At 37.7% G+C, this 17,411-nt stretch overlaps 1 protein-coding gene across 1 annotated transcript; it reads right to left on the minus strand.

Moving 5' to 3' along the window:
- Positions 1-4,320: 4,320 nt before the first annotated feature.
- Positions 4,321-13,307, minus strand: LOC120111898 (syntaxin-related protein KNOLLE-like). Its single transcript, XM_039130074.1, has 2 exons — positions 13,007-13,307; positions 4,321-11,353 (listed from the first exon to the last, which is right to left on the minus strand). The coding sequence occupies exon 2, from the start codon at positions 5,561-5,563 to the stop codon at positions 4,628-4,630; it is 936 nt and encodes a 311-aa protein (XP_038986002.1). The 5' UTR covers positions 5,564-11,353; positions 13,007-13,307; the 3' UTR covers positions 4,321-4,627.
- Positions 13,308-17,411: the final 4,104 nt, after the last annotated feature.

Genomic DNA, 17,411 nt, shown 5'->3' on the forward strand with positions numbered 1-17,411 from the left:
AGGGTGGGGGATGGTGCGTGGGGTTTTGGCGAGATCATGCAAGTGCACGAGCACACCATCGGTGTCAGAAACTATAAAAAAAGGTTAGAATAAAAGAGTTGGTAGTGTGGATCTTGATGGCTTGAGTTTCAAGAACTTTCATCACCGCGATACTACCTACTTGATAGAGGAGTATATAGGTCATAGATGGGGCCACAGTCTACACTAGCAACTACGTGTAAATTAGGGTAAAACAAGGTAAATAAAGGAAGAAAATTAAAGATGAATGTAAGAACAAAGTAAAGATAAAGATAAAGATAAATGATAGTATGTAGGTCATAGATGGGGCTAGAGTCTACACTAGCAACTACGTGTAAATTAGGCAAGGTAAATAAAGGAAGAAAATTAAAGATGAATGTAAGAACAAAGTAAAGATAAAGATAAAGATAAATGATAGTATGTAGGTCATAGATGGGGCTAGAGTCTAGCAACTACGTGTAAATTAGGCAAGGTAAATAAAGGAAGAAAATTAAAGATGAATGTAAGAACAAAGTAAAGATAAAGATAAAGATAAATGATAGTATGTAGGTCATAGATGGGGCTAAAGTCTACACTAGCAACTACGTGTAAATTAGGATAAAGCAAGGTAAATAAAAGAAGAAAATTAAAGATGAATGTAAGAATAAAGTAAAAATAAAGATAAAGATAAATGATAGTGTTTAATTGATCAAGATCCTTTTCTGAGAATTACATTCCACTATTTGTACAATAGATTTTAAACGGTCTCGTAATTATCTATATCTAGTGTGAACATCTATCCACATATAATCTTCACTTTCCATGATAGTTTCAATGACTAGGTCCAAATATTCTTCCACTCTGATAACCATCAATGTACCAAATTGTATAACAATTATCTTACTAGGCCAATAGGGTAATCCTATAGATCATTATATCTGATTAGCCTCAAACTCAACATCGTTGGCCCCCATCTACACTAGCAATTACATGTAAATTAGGATAAAGCAAGGTAAATAAAGGAAGAAAATTAAAGATGAATGTAAGAACAAAGTAAAGATAAAGATAAAGATAAATGATAGTGTTTAATTGATCAAGATCTTTTTCTGAGAATTACACTCCACTATTTGTACAATACATTTTAAACGGTCTCATAATTATCTATATCTAGTGTGAACATCTATCCATATCCAGTCTTCACTTTCCTTGATAGTTTCAATGACTAGGTCCAACTATTCTTCCACTCTTTATATCCTGATAACCATCAATGTCCCAAATTGTATAACAATCATCTTGCTAGGCCAATAGGGTAATCCTATAGATCATTATATCTGATTAGCCTCAAACTCAACATGGTTGGCCTTCACTCAGTCTATCTTTTTTTTCTTTTGTGGTTACAACGGCTGCTTATACTACTCTAACTTGAGTACAACCAGCAGAATCAAGATACAATAAATGACAAAATGAAATAGGGGAGACCTCTGGTGTGTCCAAAGGACCTCACCAGAATGCTATGCAACAAAGGAGGCGACCCAATCCGTAGCCTTGTTCGCTTCATGGTATACATGTATAGCTTGAAAGGCCTTGTAGTCGCCTGCCATCCTCCAAATGTCACTCAACAGAGGGTTGTCACCCCTCCTCGGCTCCACCAGACGAATCCAATCAATCACGATAGCTGAATCCCCCTCAAGCAGGATGCACTCTGCCTTTAACACCCATCTCGCATATGTAATGCTTTCCCATGCTGCCCTTAGCTCCGCTCCGATGGCCGTCAGTCCAACCAAGCGTCACCCTCCCGCTGCAGTCAGTCTCGAGTCATGGCTTCGGATCTCTCCACCACAACCCTCAGGGGTGCCCGGTCATCCTCAAAGACCCAGGCATTTCTGTCCAGCCATATATGGTACGCCAAGTAAGCGCTAGTGATCCCCCATACCAGCCTCTTCGGGTTCCGCATGGCCTCCCTTAGCTAATGGAGAAACTTGTCGGCGGAGCCACAGTCTGAGGTAAAGAAAAGGAGGCCCTCCACCATATCCGTGCTGCCCGCGGGCACTCTAGTAGGACATGGTTGATAGTCTCCTCAATATTGGGACACCTAACATAGTACAATGATATCCTGATGCCCCTCCTGACCAACATGCTTCTCGTCGAAAGGCATCCCCAAGCAACCTTCCACTCGGTCTATCTTTTACCGGCTCTTTATCCTGCACTAGCTGATGCTCTCCTTGGCTTGTAAGGTGTCATATACACCTGAGACTGTTCCTCAACTACTTGGTCTGCTTCTCAAGAAAAACTCAATAATGCCTGAGCTTTCGCTTTTGAGTACCTTGTTTAGGTATTTAGTTCGAGAGTCCTTTTAGTTTGAAACCTTTTTAGTTTAAGAACTCCTTCATTTTTACGTTATCTATGCACTACCATGTGGTTGTGCACACATGTATCCTCGGATGTCAAGATATGGTGGAAACAATAATTTTATTATACTATATTATAATATAGTATAGATTTTATACTATATTATAATAATATATTATTATACTATAATATATATATTATATTATATTATATTATATTATAAGATTTTTTGCATAAATATTTTTCTAAAAATTTAAATTTGCATGAATACTCTTTTAAAATTTATATTTATTTCTGTACCCTCATAAACACTATTTTTACATAAATGCTCCTAATATAATGGTTCTTCTAACATCGTTAATAAAAACCAAATTTATTTTAATTAAAAATAAAATAAAATTTTGAAATTATTTTTTTGTCCTCCATTACGATCGGCTTATAAATATTTTTTTTTGCACATCTATCCATTAAGGATATTTTAGTCATTTTAATTTGAAACCATTAATTTTTTAACAACGTTAGATGGCGCAAGCACATATGCAAAAACAAGGATAAAAAAGGGGTAGAATAACAAAATATGTGTTTTACGAAGGTATACATGCAAATATCAATTTTGGAAGGATATTCACACAAAATTCAATATTTCGGAGAGTATTTTACACCAAAAAATCCTATATTATATTATGTTATATTATATTATATTATATTATATTATATTATCATATTATATAGCATATCATATTATATTAGGTTTTGTTATATTATATTATAATATGAAGTAGCATGGGTATTTTTTTCATTGCATAACTTAATAGAACTTTTATTAGAACAAAAACAACTTCCAGTGTTTTCTCAAGCAGAACTTTTGTCCCAAAGCTATAGATTAAAACTTTTCCCTAATTTCAGCTTTTTGAGAGGATAGAATGTTTTTTAATTTTTATCAAACACCTTAAAATCATTTAAAAGAGCTTGTAGCCCACCAAGGAATACGTTTTGGTCCTCCAACTGCAATATCAACTGGGCCTTGTTGTATGATTTTGGTTGGCACTATGCTTTTTTGTTGAGGAGTCGGTGGAAAATGGGTGGTCAGTTTAGCAGTTTTAAAAACATTCAAACACATAGCACTCAATCATATGTCAGCTATAGCAGAAGCATCATAAGAAACATGAACTGTTCATCAAGCACATGGCATTTGAAGTGAATGTCAGCCTCAAAAGAAACATGATTGGTACTAATTAAAAAAGCAAACCGATCGACACAAACCCTCATGCATCATGAACAATCCATCAAGCACACGGCAAAGTGAATGGTAACATTAGAGCAAACATCACAGGTCCTAAAATCCAACAAAACCTACTCCAACTTTGACAACAACAAACTGCAGCAATGGTAAAGATTCAACCCCACCTATGTTAATTTCGCCATTTGGGCTGGTACATTAATGGCATTAAGTGGTAGACACAGGTTATAGGTAGATCCATATGCTACTTAATTCAATTAAAAATTTTTAAACTGGAGGATGTGTGAATGAGACTAAAGTAGAGTGAGTAAAATTGTAAATTTTTTCTTAATTTTATACCAATAGGTTTGATGCTATTATCACCTATCATCATGTCATCACTCGGGAAGTTGCTGGTGATTTTCTCTCTTTTTATTTTCTCAGAGGACGTTGCTGACGATGTTAGGATGACTAATACCTGCCAAGATGAAGCTGCCGTAAGTTCCATTTTTCATTGCTATGAGGCCTAAAAAGCATGCTTCTTTACAGGGCTCTTGTTAGCCATTTCTGCTCTCCTCTTTTAAACAAACAGGTTTAGACCACTCAAGCAAATAGAATGCTTGAACACAAAATTTACAATAACCTATTGGCTATTGGCTTTTGCCACTTATTCATCCAATACCAGCAAAGCAAGGGCATGCCTATCTACGAACCTTTCCTTTTTTTAATCACTGGAGGGAGCAACCCAAATAATATGCAGGTATGTTTTTGATAAGATTCACTGGCATGAAACAAAGAACCATTTCCCGTAAGTATTCGAAATCAAAGAGAAAATTTATGATCACACATGGATAGATCCTGACATGTAAATAAAATAGAAGAAGAACCCGGAGAAGAATGCAGCAGAGGGAAGAGGAAAAAAGAAGCAATCCACGGAGGAAATCTAACCACCGAGTTGCACGCCTATCGGCAGCAGTTTTCGGACTCTGTGAGGAGCTTGAGCAGAACTCCAACCCTCGAAAGAAGCTGGAATGCACAAGGAGGAGAACACTGATCCGCAGTCTAGGATTTACTGAAGCTGGTGGCGATGGGGATGACGATGACCAGAATAAGGATCAGCAGCAGGAGCACCCCGATGCACAACCACTTGCGGCTGCTCCTCTGGTACTCCTTGGCGCAGCGGAGCTCCTTGGTCCCATCCTTGACGTAGTGGGACGCGCTGGTGACGTGGTGCTCGATGCTGTCCATCTGCTCGCCCTGGGCCTCCACCAAGACCGCCATGTCCAGGAACACCTGGTGGAGCTCCAGCAGGCTTCGCTCCATCTCCTTGGCCGCGTCGTGCCGGTCCTGGATCTCGTGCAGGGTGGCCAGCACCTTCCCCCTCCCGTGCTCCATGATGGCCTTCTTCAGCAGCTCCTCGCTCTCCCCGTTGGATATGATCTTCTCGATCATGTCCTCGTCGGGGACCTCCCCCGTCACGGTGAAGTAGCGGCGCTCCACCGTCTCGTTGTACTCCGCCATGATCCTCTGCCTCAGCCCCTGGAAGTCCATCATCAGCTCCTTGAGCTTCTTCCTCAGCCCGTTGGTCACGGACGTCCTCGTCCGGTCGACCGGGGTGCCCTCCCGGCACCCGGAGAGCCTCCGGTTGGCTGCATTCGACCGGTCCATGGCCTCCAGCCGGGCACGGATGGCCCGGGCCTTCTTGAGCACCTGGACGATGTCGGCGTTGATGCGGTCCCGGAGGCAGCGGAGAGCCTCCGGCTTGTGGAGGGACTTGCTCTCCTCGTTGGCGTCCTGGAGCCGCGCCAGGAGGTCCCGGATCGAGCCCATCTCTTCCCTCACCAGCCCGGCCTCCTCGAAGAAGCGACGGAGGTTCTCATCCGCCGCAGCTGCTGTCATCTCGATGCCATCCTCCTCTGCCCCGGATTCCAGGTCTTTGAGAGCCTCTTTCTTGAGGTCCACATAACTGAGGAAGGATTTGGTCATCAGGTCGTTCATCTTTTTGAATTATAATAACCTCTCTTTCTCTTTGGCCAGAGAAGCAGCAGGAAGGTAGGGGATTGAACTCAGAAAGAGAGAGAGAGAGAGGTATGGTAATGAGTGATGACGGCAAACCGGGGTGGAGAATTTAAAAGGAAAGGGGACCTCCGTGGAAAAAAGTTGCTGTTGCTCGAGTCTCCAACGGTCGGTCAAAAAAAAAAAAAGAGGGCCAAGCGAAGAGCAAAAATTAGCCGTTACGGAGCTCCAACGGCCATATTTTCGAGGGCGCGGCTCGCTCAAACAACCCGACGGCTATTTTTCTACGAATAAATAAACCAGCTTTAAGTGAAAAAGTTAAATGAGGAGCGTTTTGCAGCTTTCTGCTGGACCCCACGTTGAGAAAGCTTGGGGCTCCTTGTTTTTGATTTAAGGCTCCCCATAGGAGTGACTCCGGCTTTTGTACTCACCACCTTCTGCGAAGCTTGGATCGTGCATCTCTCCGTTCCCAGGAGCATCATCCTTTGGAGGCAGGCAAGTCATTACTGGGAGCTGAAGGTATTGGCGATTCTTTGCCTCGTCCCTTTTTCTTCCAAATTTCCCCCATTCCTTCTGCGTTCTAGAAGAACTTAGCTCACCTGATGGCACTGGTCGACGGTTTGAGTTGGGTTTATTTGGAGTACGAATAAATTCCTAAATGTTGGCCTTGTATTGGAAGGGAATAACTGTAGCTGAGAGTATTCTCTAATTTAGGCGGCCTCTCAAGGAAATAAAAATGTGAGGCAACAGGAGCTGGAATTCATTTCTTGCGCTAGAATTTCTCCTTAATTAATCTATGTGCAGACACATGGTTCTGTTATAGACATTATTTAATAAAATTAATGATGACTTTTCCTTTTTCAAGATTATACTAAAACATACTAATATTAAAACTAATAGCATGAATTTTATTTTATTCACTTTCTGGTAGAATAAAGCAGCAGATTTGTTCTTACGTTTAGATGTATTTTTGGAGCAGAAAACAAACAGTGGACTCAAAGACAACTCACAGCCATCTCCTATTAACAAATTTCCTTGGAACAGCCACTCATGTCTCATCTCATCTTTATACAAGTTGCGCGGTCTTTAATTCTGACTAGGTTTATATGATAGTTCGCAATCAACACATCTTTCGATCTCCGTACAGAATGAGGACGGTGCTTCCGATTGTTTTCTAGAGAGACACAGGAGCTAGTTTTCCGCTCACTACAATAGAACTAATATTATCAAAAAAATGAGACCTTGGGGCTCAGGAAAGCTTGGAGTGAAGGGCTTAACAATTGTCCTTTGAGAAATGAGAAGGGTGAAACAGCTCTTTCAGTGGTGTATGGTTGAGCAAACCCAAGAGAGTTCAATTAGAGAGAGTGTATATTAATTTATTATCCATCTTCTTATCTTCAGAAGGATCCTTAAACTTGATATAGATTACTTTAACTACGATGAACAGGACTGGATATGATTCAGGAGCAAGATCTACCACAACAGGAAGCCGAATTAGAAGAGAAACTTCTAGAGGCCATAAGTTGGTCATACGACGCTCAATTGAGATTTTTTTTTTTTTTTTTTGAAATGAAATAACCTTTCGAGATCTATAACTTTAGGTTAACACCCTAGGGGGTTGAATCTGAGATGAAATTCCATCGTTTAGGTCCTGAAATGGGTTGGTCAAATCGAAAGTTTTATTTACGAATAAAATTTTGATCAAGCTCTCTATCTGAGAAAAATTAGGTAGAGTGACAGAAGACAAAGTTGATATAAAAGTATAGATCTAAAAAATTACATAAAATCCATCTCGGAATTTTAGGTAAATGTTATTGAGTTAGAGGAATTCCAAATTGATAAAGAATTATTAAGAAAAGACTTCAACTCTAAAGCCAATAGAGAAAAGAGACTATGGCTCTTTAGAACCAACGATGAAGCAAAATAAAGCTTCATCAGAGAAATATACCACATCAAATGAGGGTAGAAGAAAGGAACATTCTCTTTTTTGATTGGTATGAAAATGAATATTTTGTAAGGGCTTGAGCTGTTCCGCAGACATACAGGTAGCAGTTATCAAATATCTTTCAAACACATGGAAGATAGCTAGAGGGGTTGAAGTGGAGTTTGTAAATCCGCCCTTCAAAACCATATAAGTAGGAGGAGTACGAGCTAGTCCATTAAAAGTATGCACTAAAGGACTTAACGAAACCACCAAGATCGATCATTTGGAACAAATAGTGGAGTAACAAAACTTCACAAATATAGCTCTTAGATCAATAGAAAAGCAAATGAAGAAAATTGAAACAATCCTTCTGGAAAAGAAAGAAGAGACAGATATGATAGTACATACTGTCCCTGATGGTAAAAAGATTCCTCAACTAAAACAAGTTAAGCCACCCCAAAAAAATAGTAAAACATCTTCATTAAAAAATGTTGCCCCTATGTTTACATCTCATGAGTCGGACTCAGGAGTAAAACTAGGACTGTCCTTTTTGGAGAAATTAATTCATGAATTATCAATGAGGAGTCTTCTCTTAAAATTAAAGACACAATAAATCATCTATCTAAAGAAAATTCTGAAGAAAAAAACTCAGAAGAGGATACTCCTTCAGAAGAAAGAGAAGACAAATCACCAAGAAAACCCATAAAGGATGATGAGGTAAATAAAATCTCAGCCTATGAACAAATAGTTTAAGCCTCTAAGATTAAAATTATTATCCTAGACCCACACATGCAGACTTGCAGTTCGAGGAAACACCCGACAATGAAGTTGCAGTTCAGTTTGACAGAAGAAGCCTGGTCGAATAGAATCTTGATGTATTTACAAAATACCAAATATTCACCATATGTCATCAGATGATTATGTATTCTAATGCTTATAAAAGTCCATGGAAATTCAGAAAAGGTTGCGGCTCAGATGGTAGTTGCGGGCTTTTTGGGACAACAGTCGCAAGAAATCCTGAACTCTGTAAAGAGAGACCCTGACAGCATTTTTTTTGACAAATCAACCATCAGACATTAATCCTAAATGTACTCTTTCACTTTTGGAAAGAGAAATTCATCTTGGTTCTTCGACTCTTATTTGGAAAAATGGTTAAGACTCATTTAAGAAATGAGGGTGAAGGAAGAATATTTTATAGCCAGTTAGACATGGGCAAAGTAGCCCAAAAAATTTAGAGAGTTGGGGTTGAACTGTGTAATTACCTAAAAATTCAGGATCAATTGAAAAAATAGAAGATGATGGGAAGAAAGAGCTAGGTGATTTTTGCTATCAATTTGGATTCCAACAAGACAAACCATATCAAAAGAAACAAAAAATCAAAAGAATATAAGAAGAAGTATTATGATAAAAAAGCTCCGAAAAATCCCAAAAGAAAGATTGACAAAGTATATGGAAAAGGAGGAAAGAAATGGACACCACCTCCACCGAAAACTCCAACCTACTACAAATGCAAGCGAAGAGGACATAACGCAAACAGATGCAATAAAAGAGAAATCAAGAAGAAAATTTAAGAGATTGCCAAAGGTAACAACCTCGATGAAATAAAAGAAAAATTAGAAGACCTCATTAGTAATCTAAACCTAGACATTGAAGAGGAAGATGAAATCAAAAGTTGTTCATGCCATGATGAATATTACAGCGAAAGGTCAATCCAGTGATGCTGATGTAATGGTATTGACTAATGAAGAATAGTTTATTATAAATATGATCGATTCTCTAAAAGACCTAGAGGAGTGAAGGAATCAGCTCACCAAGTTCTTTACCATGACAAAGGGTCAGGAGGTAAAATCCCTCCAAATTTTTGAAAAAAAGGCATGATTTCAATTCTCTTGATGAAGTCTTCAAAAGACTAAGGAAGTCCAAGTAGAGTAATAAGAAAACGAGTCCTGACAACTTATTAAGGGAAAAAACCTAATAAAAAAATACAATTATTAAAGGAAAAGTTAGAACTTTTGAAAATAAGAAAATCCGAGGAAAGGATGGATGAAGAACTAGAGCAGATCGTAGAATCAGACAAGAACCACTTAGTACAAGAAGAACTTTTAGAGTTTACATGCTCTATAGAAAGATTCATGAAACCCAAATGGTATTGTGAAATCCAGTATAAAATTAAAGAAATTTAATTCAAACACAGAACTCTAGTAGACTCAGGAGCTAATGTAAACTGCATTAGAGGAAGATTAATCCCTTCCAGGTACTTTAAAAAATCAACCCATAAAGTTTATACAGGCAATGGTGGAGAACTTAGGGTAAGTTTTAAAAAAATCCCAGATATTCATGTCTATATAAGAAAAACCTATATTAAGACAACATTCTTATTAGTTAAAAATCTATGACAAGGAGTTATTCTAGAAATCCCCTTTACAGTGATAGAAGAGGGTATTACAACCCAAATTGATGGTAAATGGCAAATATTCAAATTTTGTTCCAAACTTGAAGCATCTTTTCTCAATAAGCTAAAAGAAGTGATTGAATACAAAGAAAGGTTTGTTAATGAGCTATCATATGAAATACAAAATACTAGGATAGATAAAGCCCTATCCAATCCTAAGTTCCAAGAGGGCTTTGAAAAATCAATTTAAAGAGAGCATTTGTGCTGAGCTACACTCAATATTTTGGTACCGAAAAAAATATCAAATAAGCTTACCTTCTGTTCCTGAGTTTGATGAACAAAAAATTTTGACTAGGGCTAGGCCTATACAAATGAATCAAAGACTTTTAGAAATATGCAAAGATGAAAGCGAATTTTTACTTGAGAAAAAACAAATTAGAAAAAGCTCCTCTCCTTGGAGCTGTGCTGCATTCTATAACGAAAATGCGGCTGAAAAGGAAAGAGGAGTCCCTAGGCTAGTAATCAACTACATGCCTCAAAACAAAGTATTACAATGGATGAGATATCCAATTCCTAACAAGCAAGATCTCATAAGAGGATCCAAGGATCTCGAATATACTCTAAGTTTGATATGAAATTGTTATCCTGGCAAATCCAAATAAAAGAAGACGACCGTTACAAAACGGTGTTTACCATCCCTTTTGGATATTACAAATAGAACGTAATGCTTTTCAGATTAAAGAATGTACCCTCCGAAATTTCAAAAGATCACGACTGAAATATTTCTTCCATATACTAGTTTTGTCATAGTATATATTGATGATATACTAATTATTTTCAAAAAATATAGACCAACACTAGAAACACCTCAATATATTTTGTAAAGTAATAATAAGAAATGGATTAGCTGTTTCTACAGGAAACATAAAACTATTTCAAGCAGAAACACAGTTTTTAGGATTTTAGATTATGTATGATCAAATCGCTCTCATAAATAGAGTTACATAATTTACAGATAAACATCCTAATGAAATTAATGATAAAAAATAGTTGCAAAGATTCTTAGGATGCCTTAATTATATTTTCGAGTTTTATGAATCTCTTGCAAAGGATAAATAAATTTTAACAGATCGATTGAAGAAAAATCCAGCTGCATGGATGGAGTAACATGCAAAATCAATAAGACAAATAAAAGAAAAGTTAAAATACCTTTCCTATCTAAAACTTCATTAAGATGTATTTAAAATCATTGAAACAAATGCATCTGACCATGAATATGGATGTTCACTGAACAAAAGAAGGGATAACAAGGCGCAGTTGGTAAGATTTACCTCTCGCACTTGGAATGATACGCATAAGAAGTATTCGACAATTAAACAAAAATACTTGCCAGCTTCAAAGTCATTACAAAACTTTAGGGAGATTTGTTAAACCAATGCATTCTCCTATGCATCACCTGTAATGCAGCAAAAGATGTTTTACAAAAAATTATTAAAAATCTAGTATCTTAACAAATCTTTGCCTGATGGCAAGCAATACGCTAATGCTTTGATTAACATCGAATATATAAAAGGGGTAACAAACTCCCTTCCTGACTTCGTCTCCCATGAATTTTTGTAGGGAAATGGAACACAAGAAGGTGCATACCATTCCAATTCCAAAATGACAATCATTGGGAAAACTACCCCAAAGGGAGACTGAGAAGAAAATGCACTGAGCTGAAACCCAGCTAATATCTCCCATTTTTAACCCAGGGGTTTCTTCTGAAACTTATTCCATAGAAATGGAATCTAGGAAAATCATATCTTAAACAAAAAAAAGATATTAGGGGGGCTATGACAAGCCTAGTTCACCATTTAGCAGAAAAAGAGAAAACACTAAGAACTATTAAGGAACAGATTAAAGTGTCAGGCGAACAATCATCTGAAGGAAATCCGGAACTAATTACACTCTATGGTCTTTGTAACCTAACAGGGACACCCTCAATGGTCAAATTCAAAAGGCTAGACTTGTTAGGAAAAGGCTCAAAATGTTCTAACCAAAGAACTCCTAGAAGTTATGCACGATCTGGCAACACAACCTCATAAGATCAACAGATTGTTCATGGAACTAAAAATGTTCCTAATAAACGACCTCAAATTTCCCAAGCTAGCTATACACTCTTTAAACACCTTCACCAATGAGAACCAGATCAGAGCCATGAACAAAGGGCTTATTAGGTTGATTTCGCTAGACTGCTTTGCCACCCTTCAAATATTTTCCGCAGTGGTGGCTACTCTGCTATATGAAGTAAAAGGAGATGAAGATTTTTTAAAGGTAGAAATCTATAGTGGAATAGAAGAACGAGAAATAGCAGAGGTGATGCGTCCATATCAGATGACTTGGCCATGGCGAAGATATGCCCAAAGGATCTATAACAGAGGAAAAGGACCGCTTAGATGCATTTGACCTTAAGAAATGCAAAATCTCTTCTTATGTTGAACTGTACTATAAAGCAAAGGAATTGGAGCATCAGAAATGTTGGTCGAACGGCAGGATTCGGGTAACCACCGAATTAGAGGTAGATGTTCAGGTTGAAGAAAGTTCAAGGGAACCCCTTTTAAACATCCACAACTACCTAGAAGAAGTCCAGTATGAACTACTGGTTCAAGAAAGCATCAGGGAATGCCTCGCCCAAGTGGATAATGATATCGAAGACCGCCTCTCTACTCCACATCAACTCTGAGTATATTGGCCATCTCCGAAGTTAAGAAAAAAGAAAAAAAATGTCATCAGACAGAAAAGGATTCCAGCCAAGAAATCAGGAGAAAAACCCACTGCAACGAGATGTTCAAGAATAGTGGTTTCAGATGACTTCAGTAAAAAAATGAAGTAACATCTAGATTTCCTCTAGGATGTCCGTAATAAAAAGTTGGGACAAAGTTGTCTGCGGCAAAAATCCGACAGGACATCTACCGGCAAAATTCGCCCCCGGTGCCTACAGTAAAAACTTGAAGTGACATCAATAGTAAAGATTTTCTCCAAGGCAACTGACCGAAGTACCCAACATAATTCGGAAAGAATTGAGTCTCGAACTCAAACGAGGCTTAAACTTGGAGGAGCTCCTCACCTACAAAATGGGATAGAAGGCTTATCCGCAGGGCATCCACACACTTGCAACCTCCACTCTCTCTCCTCAACTCTCTCCCACACTTCCACTTCTACTTCCATCTCCACTCACCTTTCCACCCATATCCCCTCTCATCCATCCATTCTGATCCACTCCCTGTCTCTCTCATATCCACTTTCCCTCTCTTTCGATATTCTCATTTTCTTTCACTCCCGAACTATCCCTCTCTGTAAATCCATTGTAATTAGCTAAGAGTGTGTTTAGAGTGAAGTTTATGTTTTGGGTGATCCTCCCTACTGGTGTGCATAAAAAGTCTATGAAACTTTCGTAAGCATCCTCTTTATCTTAATGATAAGTATCTGGAGTACATTTTCTTTATTCCTAAGTTTGTTATCTTTCTTTTAAACTAGGGTCGAATGCAGATCTGATATAAAATATTGTAGCAAAACACTGCAGCAGTACTGTAGTAAAACTGTAGCAAACACTGTAGCAGTACTATAGCACGGCTAACTATTCTTAATAGGATTACGCTCGGATATCAGTTAATCCAGAATGAACTATAACGCATAGTCAGACCATCTAAGGTAATTAATTGCTCCTTGTTTAATTATAATGTTCGTTTTGTTTACTCAATATTAACCTGCTTATAGATACCTTAGTTCGTAGTTGCTAGTTATGTCCTAGGTTTGTGCCACTTGGTATATCCTTGGTGCGGGCATAGTATATACCTCGCAGCTTGCCTAAAGTGCACCTAGTATATACCTCGCTGCTTGCGTAAATTGATATTAAAGCCACATGGTGCTTTTTGTTGGGGGAAGTAGTATTATCTAGCTTTGTGGTGAAGAGGAAGGCTAGGTTTACTAAGGCATGTAGAGCAGTAATGAGTCCCGTGTTGTACCTATTTGAGCTGAGGGGGCGTGTTAAGGGCTTTTTGAGACTGTGATTGAGCACTGTCCAGATGATCTGAGACCAAATCGAAATCATGTTTAGATTCATTAAGTCCCTCACTAAGAGCAACATTAGGATTGACGACCAAGAGAAACTCGTATTTACTAGAGCAATATCTATCAAAAATTCTCGGTCTATATGCTTTCAAGCTCTAGAAAAGAGTATAGAAAATTAGAAAATACCAAAAATACATGTTAAAGAAATATATTATCAAGGTATCTTATTGTATAGAGCCAACTATTATATTAAGACTATAGAAAAATCTCATTCAGAGATTCAACCTAGAAGACAATCCAACTTTTGGGATCAAAGGATGTTGAAAAAAAAAAAAAAAACTTAAATGCGCATGCGGCCAAAATCTCGGGCCGCGTGCGCGTTTGAGAAAAGGTAACGCCCAGCGGGCGTTACGCATTTGAAAACGGACGCGTTTGAAAACGCGTCCGCAAATGACCAAACGGCCCCTGTAAAAATCCCTATTTAAACTCCTTGATTTCATCTCTTTGGAAGCACGAAAAATTTCAGAAAAATAGTGGAAAAATTCTGAAAAAATTCTTCTCCCTCTTAGCCACTTCCAAATTTTATTTTTACATTTTTATTCAGTTTATTTAGTTCTTTTCATTCCGTTCTTTGCTGGATCTGCAAGTCCGATCGGGTTCGCTTTGACTTCTTCCGAGACGTGCCGAAGAAGAGGTTGTAGGGTCGTCGTATCTCCGAGAAGGATTGCCGGGTGACCCGTACGTGGGGGCAAATACTTCTTTGGGACAGCGTCTACGCGCTTCGACCTGCTTTCAATCAGGCTACTTTCTTCTACCTTTATTTTTAATTTAATATTAGTAGATTGGTAGGATTTGAAATTCTATGATATAAACTTATTAAATGCATAGATTTATTTTGTGCTAGAATAGATTTATTTTGTATTAAAATAGAATTATTTGGATGCCGAATGATATGCATTTATATTATTTCCTTTAAGATTTTTATTAATTGAATTTATAGATTTATTTATTTAGTTAGGAGATATATTGCTAACAATCCAAAGAAGTATTTATTTTTGTTAGTAATATATAATTAATTAAATTCTTTATTGCAATTGTGGCATATTAGATTTTAATTGCAATAATTGTTTTTGCTAGCACATCATCAATAATAAATTATTCTAAAGAGTTAATAATTTGGTTAACCTCCAAGAGGTTTATTATACCTACATTTGGACTTCTCAAGGAGTAATTTCCAGATCCCATTCAAACGGGAAATTCGGAAATTGGTTGATACATAATAGTTAATCTATTGAATTGACTTATTAGATCTCAATAAATTATTCTAATAAAGGAATAAATATTTTAATTCGCTGAATTGACATTTTAGATCTTAATTACAATAATTGATTTGCCATAAAATTAGTAATCAATTATTTCAATAAGGCAATAATTCAAATCTAACATATAATTCATTAAATTGATATTTTAGATCTCAATTAAAATAATTAATTTGCTACTACTAAATTAGTAATCAATCATTGCTAATTCGGAAAATTCAAACGAAAAATTTTGAAATTAGTTAATCCACAATATCTAATTTAAATTTGCATTTAGGTTATTTTAAATATTGAATTTGTGTGATTTCTAGTGATTATATCCACTAACTAATAGTGTCTAAGAAAAGCTTGTCAAAAAGGCATACGTGCCTAAGAAAGGCTGGTACTTAAGTGAGCCTAGTGCTCCACCACCGATCTGGAGCTGATCTGGCTATTAGTTTTTTGGATATATCAATTAGACATCCAAAGTTCAATATAAATATTACTGCAATCTTTTGACATAGATTTTTTGATTTCAATCAGGTTTCTGTCACTATTCTGTAACCCTGATCCTATGGCCTCAAACACTAGTGACCATCTTAGTGCCAAACCTGAAAAATTTGATGGCCATAACTTTAGGAGGTGGCAGAACCAAATGCGGTTCTGGCTCACCACATTAGGGTTAATCTCAGCCATAGGTGAAAGTACGATCGAAGTTGATAACGGGTCCAACCCAACTACCTCTTCCAACACTGAACATTCTGCCTCCACTAGCACACCCTCTAGGACACCTGATGAGATAGATTATCATTGTATCCATAGAATTCTAGGTGCTCTTTCTGAGAGGCTGTATGATATCTATTACACAGCCAAGAGTGCCAAAGAACTCTGGGACACCCTAGATAGCAAATATGGTCTTGATGATGCTGGGGTAAAGAGGTTCAAAGCCTCCGATTTCAATAAGTTTAGGATGGTGGACTCAAAGCCTATGAATGACCAAATTCATGAATTTGAAACCCTGATCCACCAGCTTAGGGCTAATGGAACCAATTTGGATGAATCATTCCAGGTAGCCTGTTTGATAGATAAACTACCTACTTCCTGGTCTGATTTTGCTAAGACCCTAAGCCATACCCAAGGAATTCTCACCCTAACCCAAGTCTTAAACTCCATTAGGATTGAAGAGCAGCATAGGCTCAGAAATAATACCTCTACTGGATCTAAAAATAATGCATATAATGTAGAAGCTCCTCCTAAGAAAAATCAGAACCGACCCTTCCGTAAGAATTTCAAGAAGAAACCCTACAACCCTAGAAACCCTAACCACCACTACAATGGGAAGCCTATTCAATCCCAGGAGCAGAAGAAGAAGAAAGAGGAAGGTGGTGCTCGTTTCTGTTATGTGTGTGGTCGGACCAACCATTTGTCTCCACAGTGCTTCTATAAGAAGACTGCACCTCTTCAATCTAAGAAGAAGGGTCCACACACATCCAGTGCTCAAGTCAACATGGTGACTTCCGGCGCTGGCTCCTCTGAGACAGCTTTCAGGTCTGTTTCCTTCACTCCTGAAGTTAACATGACTTTACAAGCACTAGATTGGTGGATTGATACCGGAGCTGGTATTCATATTTGTTCGGATCGTTCCTGGTTTTCTTCTTACCAGATCTCAAGTGGAGGAGCTGTGATCATGGCAAACAGCTCGGAGGCACGTGTGTTAGGAGTAGGACGTGTGGACTTAAAGCTTACATCTGGAAAAGTCCTGTCCCTGCACGGCGTCCAACATGTTCCAGTTGTTAGGAGAAATCTCATTAGTGGTTCCTTGCTTGTCCAGCAAGGCTTTCGTCTTGTTTTTGAGTCCAATAAGGTTGTAATTTCTCATGGTGTAATGTTTATTGGAAAAGGATTCCTTAGTGAAGGATTGTTCAAGTTGAATGTAATAGCTCCTTTAATAAATGAAAATCATTTGATTATGAATATAGAACCCCCTTCTATTTGGCATGGTAGATTAGGTCATGTAAATTATAATTCAATTAAGCAACTTATGAACCTAAATCTAATACCAAAAAGTGATCTTAAGAACCATGAGAAATGTCAAATTTGTGTAGAAGCTAAACTCCCTAGGAAGCCTTTTAAATCCGTTAATAGGGATTCAGATCTATTAGA

The sequence above is a fragment of the Phoenix dactylifera genome, chromosome 9 (genome assembly GCF_009389715.1).
Source record: "Phoenix dactylifera cultivar Barhee BC4 chromosome 9, palm_55x_up_171113_PBpolish2nd_filt_p, whole genome shotgun sequence".
Taxonomy (NCBI): Eukaryota; Viridiplantae; Streptophyta; class Magnoliopsida; order Arecales; family Arecaceae; genus Phoenix; species Phoenix dactylifera.

Coding starts and splice junctions, on each gene's coding strand:
- LOC120111898 (XM_039130074.1), bottom strand. CDS start 5,563: ATGAACGACCTGATGACCAAATCCTTCCTCAGTTATGTGGACCTCAAG.